We start from the raw sequence: 26,472 nt of genomic DNA, 5'->3' as shown, positions 1-26,472 counted from the left end.
TCAGGCCTATAATAGCAATACCCCAGTCCCTGGTACTAACTAATGTCTTAGTCTAGGTTTCTGTTGCTGTGAAGAGACACCATGACCAATGGAAACCATGTAATAGGATAACTTACATTCAGAGATTTTAGTCTGTTATCATCATGGCGGGGAGCATGGTGGCATCAGGCAGACATGGTGCTGGCTACATCTTGATCAGAAGGCAACAGGAAGTGGACTGTAACACTGGGAGTAGCTTGAGCATAGGAGACCTCATAGCCCACCCCGACAGTGACACACTTCCTCCAACAAGGCCACACCTACTCCAACAAGACCCAATTCCTAATAGTGCCACTCCTTTGGGGGACCATTTTTCTTCAAACCACCACACACAACACACCCTTTGTGCACTTGAGCTGCCATCCTGGATGCTTTAATTTTTGTGTCTTGTTTTTCTTTAGTCTGTTAGGGATAAAATTAGTGATAGAGGATACAGCTCATTGTCTAAAGTGGTCACTAACACAGGAGTAGAGTGGGTTTAGTTAATTTCACTGGGATAATCACAGGTACCTTCGTTAGCAAAGTGTGCTAGGCATTAGGATGGATTTTTCTAGCTTACTCCTCTTAATAGAAAGCAGGGAGGCTCTGATGCCTATTTTAAATAACTGGTCCATGGGTACTTTTAGATGTGGAAAAAAAAAAACAAAAACAGAAAAAATACTGAATTGGTAGCTTATTATATTTACTTTAAATGTGTCATCTTTTTTAAAGTTTTTTTTTTTTTTTAACTTTATGACTGTGGATGCTTTTCCTGCATGGATATCTGTGTACTACCATACACATGGACACAAGCAAACAGTGAGCCAGCAATTGAACCTAATTATGCCTTGGCCATGATGTAGCCACATAGATGACAGGATTTACTGTACATTCTCAGCAAGACATACTCTAAGGACAAAAGTGATAGACTCTAAATTCGGCCCAATAGTCTTAACTATTTACTAGTCACAGTGGCTAGAAGGAATTAAGATTTTCTACCTATAAAGGAAAAATAAGCATAAGTTTTCAAAAATCATATAAAAACACTCAAATTTGAATCCAAAGAACTAATAAGATCCCTTTTACTTTTCTTCTTCTTCTTTTTGAGAAGAAAAGTTTAAAGCAAGGTTTCTCTGTGTAGACCAGCTGGCCTTGAAAGATCTTGGATCTCTTTAAAAATGTTCACACTGCTTGTCTTAATCACTGTTCTGTTGCTATGAAGAGATGCCATATAAGGCAATTTATATAAAAGAAAGTGTTTGAGGACTTGCTCACAGTTTCAGAGGATTAGAGTCCCTGACCATTAGTCTGTGGAGCAAAGCATCAGGCAAGCAGCCGTGGTGCTGGGGCATCAGCTGTGAGTTTGCATGTGATGCACCAGCAGGAGGCAGAGAGAGCTGACTGGAATAGAGTGGACTGGGGACCTCAAAGCCACCCCGTGACACTGCTTGTCCAGCAAGGCCACACCTCCTAACCCTCAATATAGAAGGTTATGGGGCCACTCCACTTCAGACCATGGCACTCTTCTATTCACAGTAGCCAGGAAATGGAAACAGCCTGGATGCCTACCAACTGATGAATGAACAAAAAATATATGCAATGTTATTTGTCTGTTAATATAAGGAATTATGAAATTTGTAGGTAAATGGATGGAGCTGGAAATAGTTATTCTGAGTTTGTGTGTGTGTGTGTGTGTGTGTGTGTGTGTGTGTGTGTGTGTGTGTGGCGTTGAATGGAGTTACCTTGCAGCAGGAGATAATATAACCACTAGGCTAGAAAATAAAAACCCGACACCAGGAATGGGTTACCTCTTTTTCAGTTTTAGCCAATGGAGTCCCATAGATCCCCAGCATTGTGGATACTATTGCCAGTGTTCTCAGTTATCCTCTGGAACTTGATCATATTGCTGGAGACACCACATACTTCACTCATAGAACATGGATAAATCATGCTGATACTTACCTGGAAGCCTCATACCTACTGGTTAAATTTCATGGTTTGGAGGATGCTATGTGCACTCTCAGAAGAGAATAATAATCTTCAGTCACACCCAGCTGTGACCCCTGTAAGCTACAACTGGCCAGACAAAGATGTGACCACTGGCATAATAATGGCATGATTGTTGTGGGAGTAACCAGCCTCTTTCTGCTTATATCTAAGGTCCACCCTATGAGGTGAAAACCACACCTGGCACTGTTAAAGAATCAATCCATGAACCTGTGGCTAGATAGGCCCTAAGCCCTGGGAGAGAACCCAATACTTCCATTTGACTGAATTGACATAGTATTAAAACTACTCCTCATAATCTATTGTTATACCCCTGGGTATTAGTGTATCTCTCAACCCTCACTGGAGAAACTTCTTCTTACAGTAAATGGCAATTAACATAGAGACCCTGTATTGTTCAGTGTGCAAGTAGGAAAAGACTGGGGTGCTCAGTGCTAAAACACACACACACACACACACACACACACACACACACACACACCAACTATACAGGCTAGTTTTATGTGTACTTGATATAAACTAGAGTCTTTGGAGAAGAGGAAGCCTCGATTGAGAAAATGGCCCCATGAGATGGGGCTGTAACAAGCCGTAAGCATTCTCTTCGTTAGTGATTGGTATAGGAGGATAAGCCCATTGTGGTGGAGCCACCCTAGGCTGGTGGTCCTGGGTTCTGCTGGGGACCAGCCTCAGCAGTTTTGGGGGTTTGAAGGATGGGGTACCTGGCAGGCGCTGTAATGACTCAGAGACAGTGCTTGTGCAAGCTGACAGGTGGCTTTGGGCTTTTGCGGTTGCTAAGTAGCTGTTTTGCTATCACTTTTTAGCCTTTGCTTTTGCCTTGGTAACCTTAGTTTTTATTACTACAAGCAAGGGAAAAGAAAAGAAGAAAAAATTACATAATATAAAATGTTTTTATAATTTTAAAGGTTATTTTTAAAAAATTACCAACAAAGCAAGCATAATTTATTTTTATTATTAATAATTATACAATATTTAAGCACTTAATTTAAAGGCTAGCAACATGCAATTTTGCAAAAGAGGTGAGAATAAAAACAGTGGTTAATGTACTAAGGTTATTTTTGTTCACAGCCTGCTTTAACCTAAACCCCTGCAGCCGCCTTAATTTTCTGTTAGTCCTTTGCAAACATTAAGCCCCATAACTGGTGGGCCATAATAAACTTAAACAAAAAATTGGTCTTTGCAAGTTAGCAACTTTGATTTTTTTATATTTTAACAATTTTTTTAAAACCTAATTTAATTTTTAAAGCTTTGATAAACAAGCTTACTTTTTGGCAGCTTTTTTAAATTTAAAAACCCAATAAAATTTATAGCAATAATTTTATTAATTGCCACATTTTTTACATTTTTTTAAAAAATTAAAAATATTTAAATTAAAATTGCCATTTTTGGGGGGTAAAGGCCACTATTTTTTTATTTTAGGTTTTTATACTTTTAATTTATTATTTCATTTATATGTTACTTTATTTACAGTTTTTAGCCAATATCCCTTAGGGTTTTATGTTTTATACAATTCTCTTAAAATATTTTTAAGAACTAAATTATTTATTATGGCCAATTTAAATTTAGTGTACTAATATACATTATACCATGTGCTATAGTTAATCACACATTTACTACAATTTATTTAAACCTAAGAAGCTTTTTTTAGGCTGCATTTTTTTTATAAACTGCATAACTGCTTTAACCGCAGCCTAAATAATTATTTTTATATAATTTTTATAAAATTTATTTTACTTTTTTATATTATAAAAATTACCATTAATTTGAAAACACAAAACATAAAAATTATTTTAAAAACTAGTATTACAAAAAATATTTATATAAAAAAACACGCACACCACAAAGCATAACCTTAAAACATGTAAGCATTTTTGTCTTGACCCTTTAAAGGCGTGCTAAGCAAAAAAAAAATTTTTTTTAATGCACAAAAAATTAATGGTTTACCATTTTGGGTCCCATTTTTTTATCTTTGCTGGCAGCACGTCAGCCATCTTATATGCTGTCCCCCTCAGGGTTCTAGATGAAAGCAGACTGAACAACCCATAGGAAGGAAGCCAGTAAGCACACCCCTCCATGACCTCTATATCAGTTCCTGCCTCCAGGATCCGGCTCTGTTTGAGTTTCTGCCCTGATTTCCTTCAATGGTGATGTGGAAGTATAAGCCAAATAAATCCCAGTCTCCCCAAGTTGGTTTTGGTCATGGTGTTTGATCATAGCAATAGTAATCCTAACTAAGACAATCTCCCTCCCCCAAGGCTCACAGGGATCTTTATGGTAGAGGGGGTGGAAAGATTGTAAGAGCCAGAATTGGTGGATACCATCAGGTAAATAATGTTTTCCAGACAAAGCAGGGAAGTTGCATAGGCACTTACAGCAGTTTTGACAATGTGGACAATACTTGAATAGGTCAAATCAGACAAAAACCCAGAATGGAGTAATTCTGGAAAGTGGGTACAAAATCCCACCACTAGTTGAGAAGCTGTTGGCATTTGATGACTGTAGCAAGAGGTGACATGAGGCTAGCCGCCAAACCTACTTGCCGTAAAGGGAGAAGTACCACCAACATCCATTTCCTAAAGGGTTCCAAAGGTGACGCAATCAAATGACTGTTCCCAATTGTTTTTCAGAACAGTTTCTCTAGAAGGATCCTCATAACGATAATGGAAGAGTCATTCTTTTGTGTGCAGTGTTCATAACTCATAGGTTGTCTTTGCTTATTCCCCTGTAGTCAGTCGTTCCATCCCTGGCCAATCATACCCCTTCAAAATGCTTCCCACACCATTCTTAAATAACCAGCTGGCCTTTGATACCTCTCCTGCTTTCTGGGGAAAGTCCTCCTTTTCCTGAAAAAGAATTCTAGAAATCCAGAAAAATACTTCCAAAGGCTAGTTATTTCCTCCAGGATAGTGTGTGTGTGTGTGTGTGTGTGTGTGTGTGTGTGTGTGTGTATACACATACATGATGTCACATATACCTCCCTCCCTTAAAAACAGTCTTGCTACTGAATCTTTATTCTTTACTTTTTAAATAAAATTTTTGGTAATTCTGTTATATTGTATCTATATTTTGATCATATTCACTCCCTAACTTCTCCCAGAGTCACGCCCACCCTCCTCCCTCAATTTTGAGCCCCTCTCCCCCTACCACATAATACTGAATTCAGTTTCTACTGGCAAACTACTCCTGGGCATGGAGCCTGCCCTGAAATGTATTTGCCTTATCAGGGGTCACATCATTAACTCAAACAGATTGACTTTTACTGACAGGAACTGTATGTCCTTGCATCCTGTTCCTCTCCTGTGCTAGTGTTGGGTCAATAGAGATGATGTTTGCCTCTGAGACACTAGACACCTGTCAGTCTTAGTTTCTTTTCTGATTATTGGCAGAATGTCCAAAATAAGCAGGTGGAAGTGACCACCCGCAAACCTGTAGGGAGCATTCCCTGGCCTCAAGGACATCCTCCATCTCCTGATGTGTGGAGTCCCCCCTGCTTCCTTTCATCGCCTTCTAAAATAGACACATCTATAAAATTCCAGTGCAGCTTGGAATTGTTCTAGATATACTTAGGAAATGCCTGTTCCCAGTTCATTGCCTCCCATAGGAGAGGGAAGTAATAACCTCCATTTGTTTCTTTCTCTCAGCCATGGAATTCCATGAACACTTGCACAGTATAGGCACCAAGGAGGGGCTGAAGGAACGAAAGCTGCAGAAGGCGGTGGAGAGCTTTACCTGGAACATCACCATCTTAAAGGTACGCACTCTCTGCCTTTCTGTTGCTATGAGAGAATACCACGACAAGGCAACTCAGAGAATTTATTTTGCTTCCCATTCCAGGGGGATGAGTCTATTATGACAGGGATGCAAGGTAGCAAGCAGGCATGGCCAGAGCATGAGGCTGGGAGCTCATATCCTCAACCACAAATATGAAACAAAGAGCCACCTGGAGGTGGGACATGGCTCTCAGTGACACACATCCTCCAACAAGGCCACGCCTTCTAGACCTCCCACCAGTGCCACCAGTGGGAGCCAAGTGTTCAGACGCCAGAGCCTATAGAGGATATTTCTCTTTTAAACGATCACACTCCAATCCTGGGTTTCCATAGGCTCATGGCCATATCATAATGCAAAATGAATTTAGTCTCACTTCAGAAGTCCTCATAATCTTTCACAGTCTTGACATTTAAAAGTCCAGTCTCTTCTGAGATTCAAAGACAGTCTCTACTTGTGACTGTAAAATAAAATATAAAATTACATAATCAAACATACAGTGGCACAGACTATATATTACCATTTCAAAAGGGTAAAATGGGAACATAGGTAATACCAAACCAAAGCAAGACCTAGCAGGTGAAATGCCAATCCTGTAGCTCCCTGTCCACATTCAGGGACTTTAGTTTTAAAGGACTTTGATGGCTCAGCCCCTCCAGCTTTGCTGTGCTGGCCCCACTCCCTGTGTACAGCCCTCCCTGGCAGAGGCCCACAGCTCTGTTATCTCCAGCACCTTGTCTCCATTGCATCCCAAGCTTTGCTTTCATGGCTTCGTGTACTGGCACATGTTGCCTGGCCTGAGAGGCTCTGTGAAACTGGAGAAGAAGAACCCATAACTGCTTCACTCTTGCATCCCTTGTCCTCTGAACCCAGCACCCCATTTGGATGACACTGCCAGGTTTGGCTGCCAGTCTGGGGTGGGCACTGCCCTTGGAGTCACACGAACAGTTGTGCTCTATTCAGTTGCTTTCTAAGAATAAACCATGGCTAGGCTCTCTTAGGTTCGTTGGAGATTTAAATGGATGGGTCTTGCCCTGAGGACGGTCTTCCCTGTGTTCCACCCCAGAGCGGCCTAATCTTAAAGACACTGTTGTCCTTGGTAGTTACAGCCTGTCTTCCAGCACAAACCGTGGCTGGAACCTTAAGCTTCCTAGTGCTCTTTATCTCTCACTGTCGTTTGTAATCTCTTCCTGCCTACTGGCACTTTTTCTGTGTAGACCTGCACAGGTGTTTTCAGTAACAACAATAACACCATAGGCCCAACATTACTGTCTTGAAATTTCTTCTGCCAAACATGTCACCCTTAATTTTTAATTTAGCCTCAGACAACTTCTCAGGGCATGGGCAGAAAACAGCCAGATTCTTTGCTACAACATCATAGGAATGGCCTCTAGCCAATTTACCCCCTCTGGAACCTTCTCTTCTGTAGTGGTTGGTCTCTGTAGGAAAGAGAAGTGTCCTTGATGAGGGATGAGGAGTACAGTTATCTGTAGATGGAAGAACTCCATTGTACACACAACTCTAAGCACTGCTGGGAACTTGTACTAGAGGCTACTACTGTAACAACTTTTTAAATTTATTTCTTTTCTCTTTTGATATTACAATGACATCATTTCTCCTCTCTTTCCTCCCTCCAAACCCTCCTATATTTCTCCTTGTTCTCTTTCAAATTCATGGCTCCTTCTTTCATTAATCATTATTTCAAACATGTATGTGTATACACATACATATTTCTAAACACATAACTATAACTTGCTCAGTCCATGTAGTGTAACTTGCGTGTGTGTTTTCAGGGCTGACCGTGTGGTGTTGGCAAACAAATGGGTGTGCTTCTCCCTGGTAGACTACTTCTTCCACTCTCAGCACTGCTTGATATGACTTACATTTCTTGTCAAGATTCTTGGAGGTGTGTGTGTGTGTGTATGTGATTTGATACTGTCCTGCAAGGCACATATATTTGTTTAAAATCTTTTATCTATTTTAAATTTAATGATATTTGTAAGCAATATTGCTATGTCTCTAAGCTTTGTTGCTCGGTTCCAAAGTATAGCATTTGCCATTAATCTTGTCGGAGTGGAATGGGTGCTGGGAGAGAACACGGGCTGCCCCGTGCTAGGCAAGCTCTACCACTGAGCCACACCGTCAGCCCTTTCCTTCCGCATGTCTCATACCCTCATGGCTTCCACCTTACGCTGTGTTCCACACTCACAATTGGTTTGGAACCCCCTCTGCCACCTGCTTCAGATTCCGGCCTCAGTGGCCGCCCTAAACTGCAGGCGCCTTATGTCCGGTTGCCCTCTCAGACACGCTGGTGCTGCTTCCTCTGGTGGCACCGTGTGTTTCATGTTTGTAGTTTTCTGTCGCCGTCTCTTCCCTCCTCTCCAGTCGTTTCATCCTCAGCTCCACACAGACCTCAGAAGACCTCATTACCTCTGCCCCTCTCTTGTTTGGTTGAGTGTAAGAGAGAACATCCTGTTTCTGTGGCTTCCAGTCTAACTACTACCAGCTTTATGAACCTGTTAAATTAAGTGTCATGTGGTGCTGCATGCTTGTGATCACAGCACTTGGGAACTGGAGCAGGAAAACCAACTGTGAGGCCTGCCTGGACCGAGTTATGCCACAGGAGTGATGGCAGAATCTCATGGTGGAAAAGTCCTGGTGTGACTGGCAATCAGGAGCAGAAATTCACTGAGACTAGCTGACAGAGATGGGTGGGAGGTGTTGGCACACATGGGAGATCATGAGAGCCTGCAGGGAACTCTGATCAAAACACTGGATTCCTGCCTGAGAGGGCCAGGAGCCATCAGAAGCCCTGGTGGTCTGGAACATCTGTGCCCTTTAGGGCCAGGGCTCTGCTAGCTGAGCTCTGTGCATCTCCGCATCCTTCCTCACCAGCTAGCTCCTGCTCAGACACTTCCCACTTCTTTAATGCCTGGCCTCTCCTTGGCCTTCTGTGACATGCTCTTTTTGAGCTCTATAATAAGTGAGCCCTCTATGGTTTTTGCTGGTTCAGCCCAGCCTTTTAGTTCCAGACCAGCCATCCCACAGTGGCAGGCCTCCTCAGATTGGTTCTTCCCAGCCCCAATCCACTGTGTCCAAAAGATGGCTACCTTCACTGGCTGCTCCAGTAACAAACGACCTCAAAACTAGTGGCTCAAGATGGCCTCCCCCTTGTCCCTGCCCCCACGATTCTGTACATTAGCTGAGGTCAGCTGAGAGCTTTTCCTCATCCATGTAGTTTTGGCCAGGGCCCCTCAGAACAGGCTTCACTCCCCTGGCTGGCATCTCACTTAAGGGCCGGGGCCGAGGGCTTGCATAGTGTATGTTTAGTGGGTTAAGGGCAAGCTACTTACAAACCAAGCTGCCATCAGATGAAATGTCCAGCTGGTTCCCCCATGTCCTGCACTGTCAGCCCTCGTAAGCAAGGCTAGGAAGGAAACTCCAAAAGCAATTAGAGACTTATTCTCTCTAGGAACATAAGACTTCTGCCCAAAATAAGTCAATAAACCAGATGGTGTCTGTACAGACATAATCTAGATTTTCTTCATTTACCCTTGGCTCAGTACTTACCTTAGAAACTTGAAGACTGTCTCTCCAAAAGTTAATATGATGACCCGTGGATGACTCTTTTTGCCTTTAAGTATTAATTCTCAGATGTTTTAGTTACTGTATTACGAGTGATACCACATGTTGCCAGTTTTTCTGGAAAGCTATACTTGACGAGAAGTTAATTTCCTATTTAAATGGTGTGTGGAAATGTAGAGTGGCTCAGCAAAGCAAACGGTTGTGTTCATCACGAGGCAGACTGCTCTTTCTGACCTGTGTACCACTGTGCAATGATTCCTCAGCTGCTGTGTGACCACACAGAAGGAAGGTGTGAGAGAACTCCCCGCCTCCTGTGAGGGTGACCACACAGGAGGTGTGAGAGAGAGCTTCGGGTGTGAGGGAAGGTTCCTGGGTTGCTGCTTCTCCAGTGCTCTGCGCAGTGCAGCGCTGATCTGGCCCACCCCTCCCTCACTTCTGCAGTCTGACTGCTTCTGAAAACTCCTCCACTTGTCTACAGAATGCCTGTGCTGTGCCAGTGGGTGAGCCTGCCCACCCACGACAGATCCATGACCGGGAAATGAGTCAGAGCCAGCCTAGAAAACATTGTAGTTCAGATACAATGATACCCAATAATGGCTGGACTCTGGTGTGATATTTCCTGGGGACGTGGCGGCTGCTGGGTGGAAGGCATCACTCCCGACATTCCTTGGACCTGCCAGGATCCTCTCCTGCTCCTGTCCAGGCCTAGCTCCTACTACCTGCTCTATAATGCCACCTAGTAACCTCCATCTTAGGTGAAGAAAAGAGGGAATTGCTTTCTTGAGAGAATGGCATTTCTTCTGGATTTAAATTAAGTTGGTTTTTTGTTTTTCTTTTTTTTTCTCCTTTTTTATTTATTATATTTGTGTTTTAATTTTACACATCAGCCAGCCATGAGTTCCCCTGTCCTCCTCCCTCCCGCCCCCACCCCCACCTTCTCCCAACCCCTCCCCTTCATTCCCATCTCCTCCAGGGCCAAGACTCCACTGGGGATTCAATTCAACCTGGTGGATTCAGTACAGGCAGGTCCAGTCCCCTCCTTCCAGGCTGAGCAAAGTGTCCCTGTGTAAGCTCAAGGTTCCAAACAGCCAGCTCATGCACTAAGGACAGGTCCGGGTCCCACTGCCTGGATGCCTCCCAAACAGTTCAAGCTATTCAGTTGTCTCACTTATCCAGAGGGCCTGATCCAGTTGGGGGCTCCACAGTGTTTGGTTCATAATTCATGTGTTTCCATTCTTTTGGCTATTTGTCCCTGTGCTTTTCCAATCTTGGTCTCAACAATTCATGCTCTTACAGTCCCTCCTCTTTCTCGACAATTGGACACCTGGAGCTCCACCTGGGGCCTGGCTGAGGATCTCTGCATCCACTTCCATCAGTTATTGGATGAGAGTTCCAGCACAACCTTTAGGGTGTTTGGCCATCTGATCACCAGACTAGGTCAGATCAGGCCTTCTCTCGACCATTGCCAGCAGTCTACAGAGGATGTATCATTGTTGATTTCAGGGGACCTCTCCAGCACTCTGCCTATTCCTGTTCTCATGTGTTCTTCATTTATCATGGTCTGTTATTCCTCATTCTCCCTTTCTGTTCTTGATCCAGCTGGGATCTCCTGCTCCCCTAAGCTTTCTTTCCCTCAAACCTTGCCCTTCATTTCTCCCACTGTCATCCAGGTTGTTCATGTAGATCTCATCCATTTCTCTGTCATTGGGTGATCCCTGTGTCTTTCCTAGAGTCCCATTTTCTAGGTAGCCTCCCTGGAGTTGTGTAGCAGTCTAGTCATCTTTGTTTTACAACTAGTATCCTCCTATGAGTGAGTATATACCATGTTTGTCCTTCTGAGTCTGGGTTACCTCACTCAGGATGAATTTTTTTTCTAGATCCATCCATTTGCCTGCAAACCTCATGATGTCATTGTTTTTCTCTGCAGAGTAGTACTCCATGTGTATATGTACCATATTTTCTTTATCCATTCTTCAGTTGAAGGGCACCTAGGTTGTTTCCAGGTTCTGGCTATTACAAACAATGCTGATATGAACATAGCTGAGCAAATGCCCTTGTGGTATGATTGAGCATACATGAGTGCTATAGCTGGGAGAGATGGATTCACAATTTTCTAAGGGCTGGAGAGATGGCTCAGCCATTAAAGGCTAGGCTCACAACCAAAACTATAAGTTGAGTTTTCAATTTGAAATCATACAGAGCTTTGGTAAGTTGGAGGATAACCACAGATTAGGTAAGAGCCCGGAGTGAGGGCAGAAGTCTCAAGAGTAAAGATGAACCCGCCCGGCATCCTTGGGTAGCCAGGATGCTGCACCATACCGTGTCATTTTCATTCCCTGGGGCAGAGCTGCTGGAGGGTGTTATAGAGAGAAATCCATGGAGTCTGCTTAAAGGGCAAAGGAATGTATTAGGAATGAAACTCACTGCACCACGGGAGATTTACTGTAGTGTCTTGGAAAGCAGAGTTAGAGTCCCACGCTGTTCTTCCACCTGGTCCGTCTCAGCACCCAGAACCACAAGGGAACGAAGAGAAACTGCCTATGTGCATCTCAGGTCTTAAGTGTCCCAGGGAGGCCACACCCCCAGGACATGTACTTCAAGGTCATAGGCAGGTAGACCAGTTACTTGCTGCATCTCTAGGGGCGGGGCTTCATGGCCATAGACAGACAGACAGCTATCCACTACAGGACATAACAGTAGACTGCAAACAGTGTCCTATCACTTGTAATGCACATTTTCTCTGTCAGCCACGAGTGCCTGTGTGGGAAAGCCACAGGGTGAAAGACAGGGCACACTCAGACAGTTCTCACACCTGGAGAAACGCATGCATCTGTTGTTCTAGCTGTGAATTACTTGTTCTTATGTGATCTTGTTTCCAGTTTGAGGTTTAGTGAGATTTCAGTGGAAAGTGGGCGTGACCAATAGGAGGCCTTCCACTGGGTACTGTGCTTGGCTTTAGCCTCCCTCATGAGAGAATGGTGAGGGATGCTTTACAGCCTGTAGCCAGAGCTCCCACAGCCCCACTGTTTTATTCGACACACCAGAGCTGGAAGTCTCTATTACCGCTTTGGTATTTAAGTCACAGGAAGTGTGTGTATGCCACATTGTCCACACTCTGAAACTGTGGAAATTCCATTTCATTTGCTTCCGTGAGTGAGGTCCAGCTGTCTTTAGGTGGGGTTCACGTTTACTTGAGAGGAAGATGAGACACACATAGAAAGCGAAGTGTATTTCAGTGTAATTGCTGTTCAGATTCTACCTTGGTCATAGTCCCTAATTTGTCCAAATTTAGCTTCTCTGCTGTCAGCTAGGGGCAGAAGAGTGTCTCACAAGCAATCTTTACACCGCCAACTCCAGCACCTGACACAAGGCAGGCACTCAGTAAATGGCAGGTAGTGTTCCCAGAAGCCTTTGCTGTTTGGTCTCTGACATAGTGTAGGCTTTGTGGCTTCAGACTTGCTTCTATAATTACAATCGAGAGCCCTTCTGACCCAGTTTCAATGTGACTGGAAGAAATGCACTAAAGGCCAAAGCAATAGCTCGGCATGGATCACTCCGGGGAAACCTGGTTTTGAGTCCCAGCACCCACATAGCAACTCACAAACATCTGTCATTTCAGTTCCAGGTGGTTAGACACCCTCTTCTGACCTCCACAGGCACTTGCTAGCACATGGCACGCAGATATACCTGTAGGCCAGATACCATACACATAAAAATAAATCTTTTAAAAAAAGAAAGGAAACATTTAATAGTTCCCACATTTTTAAAAAGTCTTTTATTTTAAGTTCATAGCAAAGTTGAGAGGAAGGTTTCAAGGTTTCCCACCTCCTGTCTGTTGCTTGCATCACCTCTCCATTCAGCACCCCTCAGCAGAATGGCACACTTTTCCAAGTCATCAGGGAGTCTACATTGATATGCCATTATTGTTCAAAGTCCACAGTGTATACTAGAACTCACTCAGTGTTACACCGTAAATAGATTTGAGCAATCTCTAACAACACGTCTTCATCATTTTGCCTTTTTTCAGCTCTTGGGATTGAACCTGGGGCTTCACAGATGCTAGGCAAACACTGTACCCCCGAGCCACACCCTGTACACATTTAGGTTGTGTAACTTCATGTTTTGATTGTGCCCATCATTGTACCACACAGGATCTACACCTGTGTTCAGTGCTCTAAACTCTCTCTGTTCTCTCTGCATGTCCCTGATAATGTGCCACTCACTGATATGTCCTGTCTCTATAGTGTGTTCAGAGCTCTTAAAGGAGGTGTGGGCATTTGGCTTGTGGTTCTAAATGCCTATGATGTAAATTGAAGCACACTCACTTTATTGACGAGCCTCCCATCTCCTACAAGCAGTGACCATAAAATATTTACTAAAAGACATCATGGTGTGACTGCCTGGTAAAAATGTGTAACCAGCATAGGAAAGGCCACTTCCTGGCAACTTGGCTTGTTGTGAGATGTGTGTTGGATTTTGCAGTTGACTGGTTTATATTGCAGAGGACACTCAGATGAGAAATAGCATAGCAACTATACTGTATGTCATCATCTCTGAGTGACACAAATGCATGACAATTTGGAGACATACAGGCTAGATAAAACCCAGTTCTGTTGTGGGAAAATTAGATGCATACAGATCTTGTACCAGGCAGGGGCCTGAGTGTAACTGGATAAGTAGTCTGTCTTCCCTGGACTTGGGTGCTGTCTAGGCATGAGCCTTATTTGGCATTATCTCTGGGAAATGGATGTATTGAGGAGGATTGCCACAGTCTGCTGAGCTCCCAGTGGACAAGAAGATCAAAGCAGGGTGTTGTTGTGCACTTTGCTAGAGGCCCTAGGGAGAGGGACAAATTATGCCAAAAATGTTTGGAAAAGCCTTAAGAAATCATGTTATATTTACTCAAGATAACATACAATACATATATATGTATATGTACACACAGAGACCTGTGTTTTTGGAGACTGTCATTGAAGCCTCATCAAACAAACATGATGTGATTTGTCCCTTCCTTCTCCTTCTGGATTAGTCTCCTGTATCCCAGTGTTTCCTGTTTCCCACTTCTATCCTGCTATCCCCTTCTCAACTCCACCCCACGCACCCCCGACATCTGTGGTCTCTTCACACTGTCCTGGTTCTGTGTTCATTTCATGTTGTGTAATCACACAGGAAGATCTGGAGCTAAAGCGCACCGGTGAGAGAGAGCATGCCATGTTGGTCTTTGTAGGTCTAGGTTATGACACTCAGTGTGATCATTTCTAGGTCCATCCATTCACTTGTACATTTCAGTTTCTCTTTTCCTTGCAACTGGACAGTGTTCTATAGTGTGTATGCACCGTAGTCTCATGCCCATTTATCTGCTGAGGGACATCTGGGCTGTTTCCATTTTCTGTCTCTTGTGAATGGGGACAATGAACATTGCTAAGCAGCTGTCTGTAGAGTGTTAGGTCCCTGAGGCATACACCAAGGAGTAAATAAATGGGTCGTATGGTAGCTTTATTTTTAGCTTGTTGAGGATTCTCCACACTGATTTCCAGAGTGGCTGCACCAGTTTGCATTCTCATCAACAGTGACTGAGGACTCCTCTTTCCCACATTTTGGTGTGGAAAACTAGCATTTTTCTTTCTTTCTTGATCTTTGCTCTTCTGACTGGGGTAAGATGAACACTCAAAGTTGTTTTGATTTTCATTTCCCTAATTGCTAGGGATGATGAAAATTTTTTTAGATATTTCTTAAGGCATTTTTAGATGATCATGTGATTTTTGTCTTTAAGTTCATTTATATGGTTTATTATTTATCTCTAACCAACCCTGCATTTCCAGGATAAAGCCTATTGGTTCATGGCTGATGTTCTTCTTGATATGTTGCTAGTATTTCATTGGAGATTTTTGCATCTGTATTCACCAGATGTCGTGTCTTTCCCTAGCTTGTGTAGTGTAGAGTATTGCTTGCTTCATAGGATAACCTTGGGGGTAATCCCTCTGCTTTTCTTTCTTTGAGGAGCTTAAGGATTGGTTGTAGTTCATCAGTAAAGTCTGGTAGAATTCTTGTAGCGCCATCTTTTAAAGGTGTGCCAAAGTGAGAACCTTCAACATTTGGACCTAAATTTATTAGTTCTTTTGAGATGAAAACCAAATAGAAAAAACAACTAAGTTATACGTTTGAAACTGAATACAGTTTGAGTTTCTCATCTGAAAACACTACAAAGCCAGCTTGCAGAGTCCTCAAAACCAGTTCACCCTTGTCAACGGGCAGCAGTGGTTTTAAAAGTCCTTCTTCTGAAAGGCCTTAAATCACAGCCTATGCCTGCTGCCTCAGCAAGTGCCGTCTTCTTCAGAATCATCCTTTTTCACTGGAAAGTTGAACTTGGTAGTTCCTTTCAGACATCACATAGAGCAGCATCGGGTCAAGTTCAGCTGTCCCAAACTTAGATGTGTTGCCTCTGAGCTCCTTTTCTGCCTCATGGATGGTGGTTAGGCACCTGGTGGATCTGTTTCAAATGCCATAATGACCCACATACGTTTGGGAAACAAAAGCAGCCAAGAACCCTGTTATTACACATTGTTCTATGCCCTTTTTTTTGGGGGGGGGTTGTTTTTAAAATTCTTTTTCATCATGCTATATATAGGCTGACAAAGAACAACATAGCCTAGATTTCTTATTTAAAATGAAGTGTCTGTAACAGGTACAGACACAGAGAAAAACAAAACTGAATATTCTAGAGAAGAACTGCATGCTTTTCCTTTACATTCACTCAACAGATACTTACTGATCCCTTACCATATAACTGGTAATGTTCTAGGCTAAGAGGGTCCAGCAACGGTCAGGAAACAACAAAACAAACCCGCAAAGCCCTAGCCCAAAGCATGCCAGGTACTAGTAAGTGTTGAGAAGTGCACAGCAGAGGTTTAGGAAGACCTGTGGGCCGGAGGTGGGATGTCTGGTTTTGGAAGGAGTTGTCAGGATGGAGATCACTGTAAAGGGAAATTAAGTCATGACCTGAAGGAGGTCAGGGAGTAGAGGTGGGCTCTAGTTCAGTCTGCACATGTAAAGCTTGCACAGAGAGGACCTGCTGGGTTCAGTAGCCGAGAATAGTGAAAGCTAAGTGAACAGGCAGGAGATATGGGGACAGAATGCCAGCTGTGGGGCAGGTCTCAGAGCCACAAACAAGGACTTTGATCCTCACTCCCAGCCACTGGGGAGCCACTAAAGGGTTTTAAGCTAAGAGACTGGGTCATAGTTGAAGCTCTCTGCCTGTCATGTTGAAAGGAGAGAGTAAGGAGTATTTCTGTCCTAAGGTTAGAGAAATATGATAGAAGCTTAGAATGCAGTGGTGGGTGTGAGGGCGGCCAGAAGCTGTAAGAACCTGATTTGAAAGCTGAGCTTGCAGGGCCAGTGGGCTGCAGTGGGTGCAGTGGTCTCAGGAGTCAGTGCCGACATTAGAGCAGTGACTTTCAGAATGAGCTTGCTGTCACTGAACGGAAGCTTGTGGAGGGAGAACACAGGTCCAGAGCTCGGTGTAGAATAGGTCAAGCCCTAGAGGGTATTACAACCAGGCATTTTCACTGAAGACCAATGAATTTTCATTAGCAAAAGTAATATTCAAGTAGTAATCAGTAGAGTTGAAAACAGTAAATGAGTCAACAAAACAAAAAGCTGTTTAATAAAAAATAATAAAATCAGTAAGCCTCTAGCTAGGCTGAGGGAGGAAAAGATATGACAAAAATTACTACTGGGTAGAATAAAAGGACTTCATATCGTATGGACATTAATAGGATATCAAAGGAATATCATAAAGCATTCTGTGCACACAAACTTGGTGACATACAGGGAATGGACCAATTCCTTGAAAAGCATATTCTTCCAAAACTCTCTATAAGGCCAGTGTTATCCTAAAACTCAAACCAGAGGAACAAAAAATCCTAAACTATAAACCAGTAGTTTTCATTGGATATAGGTGAAAATGCAAAAATGTATGTCACAAACAAGGGCGATCTATATTGGCTATGCAAAACTGACTCAGCTTACAAAAATTAATTCGTATAATACAACACATTAGTAGACTCAAGAAGGAAAACAATGCATAATCAGGCAGTAGATGCAGATGTTTGACGTGGAATCCAACACCTATTCATAGTGTTTGTTACTGTGTGATGTAAAGGGGGAGGGAGGGGGACATCAACACCATTACGGGTACCTACACAAGCCCCCAGCTAACATGATACTCTGGTACAAATCAGCAATGCCATTATGTCACCATCTTTGACCGTTGTATTAGAAACTCCAGCTAATGCAGCAAGACAGAAAGGGGAACTAAGGGCACAAATAATGCAAAGGGCAAAAAGACATGGTTTTGTTCAATGGTGAGATAATTGTTTATGTACATCTGAAGGAATAAGTAAAAGTTCCTTCAACTGTGTTCTGCTTGTTTGATGTTGCTGTGACATACTGGTTAGTTTTGATTTCAGCTTGACACACACTAGAGTCATTTGGGAATATGGCACCTCAGTTGAGAAATACCCCCACCAGATTGGCCTGTGGACAAGCCTATGGTGCATTTTCTTGATTGGTGTGGGAGGGCCCACATTGTGGGCAGTTCTACTCCTGGGCTGGTGAGCCTGGATGCTAATGAAAGCAGGCTCAGCAAGCCATGGGGAACAAGCCAGTAATCAGCACTCCTGCATGGGCTCTGCATCAGCTCCTGCCTCCAGGTTCCTGCCCTGACATCCCTGGACAATAAACTACAAGCGGTAAGATTAAATAAGCCCCTTCCTCCCTAAATTGATTTCATTTGTGATGTCTTATCTCAGCAATAGAAAAGTAACGAAGACAGCCGATGAACACCATTACCAGAAGCTGCCTGGGGGAGGAAGGGGTTGATTTCAGTTCATGAGTCACAGCCTATCATCAGGGAAGCCAGGGCAGGAGCTGGAGGCAGGAACCAAAGCTGCTGCTGGCTTGTTTCCCCTGGCTTGCTCAGCTTGCCTTCTCAACACAGCCGAAAACCACCATTCTTCTGGTGCGCCACCACAGTGGTTTGGGACCGACTATGTCAACTAGCAACGAAGAAAATGCTGCACACATGCCCCTAGGCCACTCTGATGGGGACCTTTCTTGGCTGGGCTTCTTCTCAGATGTGTGAAGCTGGCTGTGACAGGCTGTGAAGTCAGTTTTTTTTTTTTTTTCAAGTTGCAACATGCAAGGTTACTACACAAAATCTCTTCATTTCTTATACACCAACAAAGAAGGGGGATTTGAATTAAACACACATTGCTATTTATATTAGCACTCACAAAAGTAAAATCTGTAAATATCCGTTTAGAAAAATAAACTTAAACTTAAACATCTTAAACTTCTGTGAGGAAACTATAAAATGCTGATAAAAGATCCAGAAGGACTGATAATGCAGAGATGCACCATGTTTGTATTAGTGTCTCTAGAGGAACAGGATGGACAGGGTGGATCTATGTCTATGAAAAGGGGTTCCTTAGACTCCTTACAGGATGTGGTCTGGCTAGTCCAACAGTGGACTTTGGAAAGGACCAGAGCCTGGTGATGGTTTGGTCCACAAGGCTAGAAGTCTCACCAGTCCCAATCTGGTGCTGGAGTTCTGGAGGGTTCCTGGAGAGCCTCTGGGCTTGAGTCTGATAGAATATGAGAGAAATCAGCTCTTGTGTCAGTGAAAGAATGTCTCAGCAGCAGGGTAAACGGACTTCCCGTGAGTGTGAGGGCAAGCGCTTGAGGAGGAACGTTCCTTCTTCCATCCAGGAGGGGTGGACCAGATGTATTGGGGGTTTACCTGCTCCAAGTAATCTGATTAAGAACATCGCTCACAGGAGTGCCCGGCATCTTGGATTTTAGTTGATTTCCAGATGTAGTCAAGTTACAACCAAAATTAGCCATCATGGTGTTCATAGATGTGAGTCAATGTTGGCCAGATCTTGATTCTTTCCAACTTGACTTGTAAATTCAGTACAATTCAAACCAGAATTCCAGCCATTTATTTTTCAGATATCAACAAGCTGATTCTAAACTGTATGTAAACACCCAGAATAGCCAATGCAGCATTTAAGGAGAAAAAAATACTATAGTGATATAAATGAAGTTGAGGGAAGGGGTTGTAACTGCCTGACTTCAGAGTCTATTGAAGTTTGATAGTAATCAAGAAACCATGGTATTAGCAGAACTGCAGACAGAGGGAAGGAACACACTAGACTGAGCAGAGGTGCCTCAGTGAATAGAGACTCTTCAGTAGTTAGTCCTAAGCAACCAAACGTCACATCTGAAAGCTGCTTCAGGGCATATGATGCACCCTTTGCAAGAACTAACTCTGATTAGACTGTAGATCTGAAGGGGAGCCCAGAACTGTGAGGAGACAGGGGACGAGTTCAGCAGTAGAGTGTGACAGTGGTATGTGTAGATAAGCCACTCCAGACACAGTTCATTAGAGAGCTGCTAAGGCTGCTTTTGTGAGCACTAAAACTGTTCTGTGAAAGACCCTGTCAAAGGAAGACACAGATTGCCAGAAAATCCTTGCAGAGGACATCAGTTAAAGGAGTGCTTTCCAGATAGCTGGGGTCCTCACAAGTGTCAGTCAGGAGTCAGTCTGCCTTTTAAAAAAGCCAAAAGATGAGTGACCAAACAGTGTCCAGCGGGCAACTGGAAAGGCTCAAAATCATGTTAGTATAGAACTCAAAACCGAAACAGTGAGTGGCCAAGACAGTCATATTAGGCAGCATAGCGAGAACCCTATCCATTTGACAGTTTTGTAAGAAACTGCATGTTTTAACACCATCATACAGGAATCACACTCCTTAGTACTTATTAAAATGATTGGAAAATTATGCCCAGAGACATTTATAGTAGATTTTTTTAAAAATAATTGCCCAAATGTAGAAGTAGCCAAGATGTCTTTTGGTAAGGACTGTATTTCAGTGCAAACAAACAAACAAACAAACAAAAAACCAGAAGAGTACTGTCAAGTTGTAGGAGGACACGGAGGAACCTTAAGTCAATGTCCTCAGTGGATGGCAGTAACCTGAAAATGCTGTTCACTCCAGCATTCCAGCTGCTTAGCATGCTAGAGAAGGTCAAAGCATAGAGACGGTAGGCTGGAGACAGTGTGGAGGACAATCAACAGAGTGGGATGTGCTTTTAAGAGTGATAGATGTGTGCCTTTTCACATTTATTCAAGTCCATACAGAACCAAAGGTGAATGCTACCTTTAGCAGCAGGCTTTGGGTGACATCGATGTTTTAGGGTCACTGTGGTATGGGATGCCCCTGTGGAGGAACTGGGGGGTGTTGTGTGATATTTTGTTTGTGTTCTGACAAATAAAGCTTGCCTAGAGATCAGAGGGTGGAGTTAATAACTAGTTAACCATAGAGACCAGGCAGTGGTGGCACACACTTTTAATCCCAGCACTTGGGAGGAGGAAACAGGAAGATTAGAAGTTCAAGGCCGCCCTGGACTACATGAGATTGATCCAGTCTAAAGGAGAAACAGAGCTGGGTGGTGGTAGTGGTGCACACCTTTAATCCCAGCACTAGGGAGGTGGAGACAGGAATCCATCCCTGGCTTTTTGGAGCCCACTACCTATGGTGGGATGCCTTGCACAGCCTTGATGCAGCGGGGAGGGGTTTGGTCCTACCTCAACTGAACGTACAGGCTTTGCTGACTCCCCATGGGACGCCTTACCTTTTCAGAGGAGGGGATGGGGAATGGGTTGGGGGTGTGGAGGCTGAGGGGGTGTGGGAGGAGGGGTAAGAGGGGGATCTGTGGTTGGTATGTAAAATGAATAAAAATTTCTTAATAAAGAAAAAAGAAAAAATGCAAAGACTTCACCATTAGTAAACTTTCAGTATATGAGTGTAATATCAAAGATGAGTCATAAAAATGAAGCCCCTCTAGGTTAACTCATGAAGGGAACACCTATTTATAGTTACTGATTCTCTGTAAGGCTGGAAAATGAGTCTCTTGATGGTTTAAGATTACATTATAGTCCAAGTGACAGGCAAGGTGGGTCTTTCCCCTTTGTCTTCTACAGCTGCCCCAAACTCTGGTTACACAGAAGTCTGCTAAATGAAATACACATTAAGGGCAGTTAAAAAAAAAGAGGAAGACATGAGGCCTTAAGTATAAAGAAAAACAAGTAAACAGCAAACTACAGAAGAATAATGAAACAGTGGTATAAACTAGGAGCCTGAGGAGGTGGAAATGGTGAAGAAAAAGAAGAAACCAGGAGCTCAGTGGGAATCCCAGCAGCCCAGAGGTTGAGATAGGGTCAGGATCCGGGTCAGCCCTTGCTATATAGTGAGCTCCAGGCCAGTGTGGGCACATGAAACCCCATCTCAAAAAGAAAAATTACAGAAGGAAGAAAGTTCCAGGGTATAAAGAGGAAGGGCTGTCAGTGATGGGCAATAGACATGTTGGAGTCCAACAGGGAGCACCATGGCAGCTCTGCCCAGTGAGGCTGCATCATCAGCCGTCCCTCACGGGACTGCTTCAGTGGCAATGCCACAGACATTTTTGGTGTTATAGTGGAGGGGTACTACTGGTGTGTGAATGAAGACAGAAAGTGTTCCTCAGTATCCAAGATGCACAAGGCAGCCCAAAGCCAAGAGTGCTGAGGTAGGCAAACTCCACGGACCCACCTTATTTAGTCAGGTTGGTGGTCAGACTTCATCCAGGATACTAAAGTGGACTCAGAGCAGGTGAACAGAGCAGTGTCCTTGGCAGATGCTCAGTGGGGACTGCTGTGTGCCTACCAACAGCCTTTCAAAGGCCAGTCTTCAGGATGATTTCACATCAGTGGTTATCAGAGCGAGGTTGTATGGAGTAGGGAGGATGGGGAGCCTATGAGAGATCTTTGTCACACTGGGCTAGTCCTGTGTCTTAACTGCATGAGATAAAGTAACATATAGCTAAGGGGCACAATGTACACATGTCACGTCGTGGTTCTCATGTACAGTTGCATGAGATGATACAGGGCTGCCCACTACTGTGTGCATGCTTCTCTGATTTGGTACTGCCGCATGGTTTTTCATATATATATAAAACTTCTTTATTTTTTATAATTTTACATATCAGCCATGGGTTCCCCTGTCCTCCCTGCTCCCATTCCTGCCCCCGACTTCCCCCTGTATTCCTGATCGCTCCAAGACCTTTATCATGAAGGGGTGTTGGATTTTGTCAAATGCCTTTTCTGTGTCTTATGAGATGACCATGTGGTTTTTTTCTTTGAGTTTGTTTATATGGTGTATTACATTGATGAACTTTTGTATGTGTGGTGTTATCTATTGCCTGTTTTCAAGGGTGTATCTGCCTTCCTTAGGTTGGAATTTTCCTTCTAGTGGTTTCTGTAGGTCTGGGTTTGTGGATAAGTATTGTTTAAATCTAGTTTTGTCTTGGATTGTCTTGTTCACTCCATCTATGATGATTGAAAGTTTTGCTGGGTATATTAGTCTAGGCTGGCATCCATGGTCTCTTAGTGTCTGCATTATATCTGTCCAGGTCCTTCTGGCTTTCAAAGTCTCCATTGAGAAATCGGGTGTTATTCTGATGGGTTTGCCTTTATAAGTCACTTGGCCTTTTTCCTTTGCTGCTCTTAATATTCTTTCTTTATTCTGTACGTTTAGTTGTTTAATTATTATGTGGCAAGGGGACGTTTTTGTGAGGTCTAGTCTGTTTGGTGTTCTATAGGCTTCTTGTATCTTCATAGGCATTTCATTCTTTAAGGTGGGAACGTTTTCTTCTATGATCTTGTTAAATATATTTTCTGTGCCTTTGAGTTGGTATTCTTCTCCTTCCTCTATCCCTATTATTTGTAGGTTTGGTCTTTTCATGGTGTCCCAAATTTCTTGGACATTTTGGGTCATGACTTTGTTGGCTTTAGTGTTTTCTTTGACTGATGAATCTTTTTCTTCTACCGTATCTTCAACACCAGAGATCCTCTCTTCCATCTCTTGCATTCTCTTGGTTATACTTGCCTCTGAAGTTCCTGTTTGTTTACTCAGATTTTCTATTTCCAACATTCCTTCTGTTAGTGTCTTCTTCATTTTTTCTATTTCCCTCTTCAGGTCTTGGACTGTTTCCCTTGCTTTTTCATGATTTTCTTTCAGGGACTTATTGTTTCTTCTGCTTTATTTGAACTTTCCTCTGGTTTTTTATAGCGTTCTTCCCATTTTTTGTTTGTCTGTTCCTCCACTTTATTTTTGATTTCTTCTATATAAGGCTCTAGCCTCTTCATGATGGTACTTTTAAGGCTGTTTTCTTCTGCTTCTTCCATTCTGTGATGTTCAGGTAAGCTGTTGGAGAAGGGCTAGGTTCTGGTGATGCTGTATTGCTCTTTATTTTGTTGTATGTACTTCTGCCTTGGCGTCTGCCCATCTCCTCTTGGGTTTGTTCTTGGTCTTATCAGCGTACTTGGTCCAGACAGAGCTGACAGATTTAGGGAGCCTCTCTCTGGCCCAGATGGGAGTTCTGTTCCAGATGGGAGTGCTGGCCGGATGGGAGCTGGGGGCTGGTCTCTGAGTCTCAGGAAGTCGCTGGGGTCTCTGTATCTTGTCCAGAAGGGAGCTCCAGGGCAGGATGGGAGCTGGGGGCTCTGGTCCAGGTGGAAGTTCTGGGGCAGGATGGAAGCTGGGGGTTTCTTAAGTCTCAGGAAGTGGCTGGGTTCTCTTTATCTTGTCCAGATCGGAGCTCCAGGGCAGGGTAGAAGTTGGGGGCTGGTTTCTATGTCTCAGGAAGTCGCTGGGATCTTTGGCAGGGTGTGGAGATTGCAGGGTCTACCTGCAGTCTTGGAAAAGGGGAGCCTTCCCGCAGGGCCTGCCAAATGGCCAGAAACTGGGGCCAAGTTGGGCAGGTCTTCCTGGCTGGTGCTCGGGGGTGGGATCTAGAGGCAGGCCTCTCTAGCAATGTGCCGCATGATTTTCATGTAGAACTCCTTTTTCTATCCTGGTGAGGAAACCAAAGAAATGAAGGTTTCATTCAATGAAATGAGACCCATTTTCCAGCTTTACAGAGAATTAGTAACTATAAATAGGTGTTCCCTTCATGAGTGATGAACCAAAGAAATTATTCTAAATCAGTTGGATGAACCGGTGACTTACTGGTGTTACATATAGGAGCATGACAGACACTTGAAGCCTGAATCACCAGGGTCCTCCGAAATCTGCAGGCAGCTATACCACTGAGCAGTCTACACTACCCAAGCAATTGCATATTGTTTGTGCATTGTAGTTTAAATATAAAATGCACTCACAAGACACCCTGGCTGGTGGTGCTGTTCTGAGAGCTGTGTGACCTTTGGAGGTGGGCCTTGCTAGAGAAAGATCACTGAAGGGCTAGCTTGAGGTTTTATGGTCCAGCCTGACTTCCTGTCTGCTCTCTACTTCCTGACTGCAGTGTGAGCATCTGCTCTGTGTTCCCACACCACAGCTTCCCCCTGATGACAACAGTAACCTCACACTATGAGTAAATGAAGCCTCCCTCCTGCCTGGGGTGCTTTGTTGTGTATTTATCACAGCTTTGAGGGAATGTCTCCATCCGATTCGAGCAGTCTGCACATAGTGAGAGGCCATGTTTTAAATGGGGGTGCTGATAGGCAGACCTCTGTGGAATGTAGTGTTGAAAGCACAACACAGCTCATTCTTATTAGAATGGATGTTCTCAGATGTGGTACCAATAGGACCAGATACCTGTTTGCAAACTCAGGACGCTTGTGTTTGCACAGAATGTCTGTGCTGGAGAGCCCAGCAGTGGTCATGCTGTCTAATGCTGTTCAATTTCATGTTTTGTTCTAGGGACAAGCAGATCTTTTGAAATACGCTAAGAATGAGACCTTGGAGCATCTGAAGCAGATTCATTATGCAGCTGTTTCCTGTGGACTGAACAAGCCAGGCACGGAAAACTCTGAGGCCCAGAAGCCACGCCGGAGCCTGGAAGTCATCCCGGAGAAAGCCAGCGATGAAAGTGGAGACTAAGGGGCCTTCCTGTCACTCTCAAGTCACCATGCTGGGGCCAGCCAGCAAGGGCACTGCACTCACTGAGGAGGACGTCTGGGACTGCAAAGCACAGCTGGAATACCCAGTTGCAGTCTATTGCAGCTGTGAATGTATGTAGCAACCCCGGTGTGAAGGCAAATAAACAAGAAATTCTATCCCACCCAAACATGCTGTATTTGTAGACCAAACGCCCTGCGTTCCACTGTGGAGACAGTGCATTTGCTCTAGTTCCACAAGAAACAGACAGTTCCTGCGTGGAAACAGTGCGTTCAGGCAGAGGGGATGACGTTGTTAAGATGTATTTGTTGGTGAGAAGGCTAATCTGCATCTCTTACTCCTCGTGTGTGCTTGCCAGTCTTGGGGCTGCAGAGGATTGGGTGGCATGCTTGCTGAGCCATAATTCCTAAGCAGAATGTAAGAGCCTGGGAGCGGAGGACAGTGTGCCGCAGGACTAAGGCTGCCTGGCTGAAGATGTGCTGTCGGCACGGCAGCTGGGTGGAAGCTGCACCTTGTGCATAGTTTCTCATTGTATGATGGAGTGCTCACATTAAAGATATCTTTTATGAATTTCTCCAGCAGCAGTAATGCTTTCCGTGCACCTTCAACATTTCCTCTTCCAAGTAGCCAGTTACTTGTTACATGACTGCTAAAAGTCAGTCACCCAAGTCACTGTCTGACTTCAGGATGGTTGTGACAATTTGAAACAGTGCTTAAGTGGCAGATTGTGACATTTAAACTGTGAGCTCAGACCCCACACTGCCCCCTGCAGATCTGAATAAACCCCAGCCAAGGGTGCCGTGCTGCCTGCAATCCCACTAGGGTTGGGGACAGTGTGGGCAGGCCACACTTTCCTGTGGGTCCGCGGGTGACAAACCCCTCAGTTCAATCTCAGGAAATGTTTCTCCTTCATGGTGTAAGTTTCTCCAAGGGCGGCACTTGTTCCAGCTAAGTTTTTTTGTTTGTTTGGGTTTTTTGTTGTTGTTGTTGTTTTGTTTTTCAAGACAGAGTTTCTCTGTGTAGCTTTGCGCCTTTCCTGGAACTCACTTGGTAGCCCAGGCTGGCCTCGACATCA

The 26,472-nt window shown here is 43.9% G+C and overlaps 1 protein-coding gene across 2 annotated transcripts in view; it reads left to right on the top strand.

Moving 5' to 3' along the window:
* Positions 1-25,981, top strand: part of Plcl2 (phospholipase C like 2) — a 185,433-nt gene extending 159,452 nt beyond the window's left edge. For both annotated transcript variants that reach the window (XM_036168082.1, XM_036168081.1), the window contains exons 6-7: positions 5,685-5,794; positions 25,200-25,981. In XM_036168082.1, coding sequence (XP_036023975.1) covers positions 5,685-5,794; positions 25,200-25,379 — 290 coding nt within the window. In that variant the 3' untranslated portion in view covers positions 25,380-25,981. The remainder of the gene's footprint in view (positions 1-5,684; positions 5,795-25,199) is intronic.
* The last annotated feature ends 491 nt before the right edge of the window (positions 25,982-26,472 follow it).

This window comes from Onychomys torridus, chromosome 18, assembly GCF_903995425.1.
Source record: "Onychomys torridus chromosome 18, mOncTor1.1, whole genome shotgun sequence".
Classification (NCBI taxonomy): Eukaryota; Metazoa; Chordata; class Mammalia; order Rodentia; family Cricetidae; genus Onychomys; species Onychomys torridus.
This window is presented reverse-complemented; position numbering and strand designations above follow the sequence as displayed.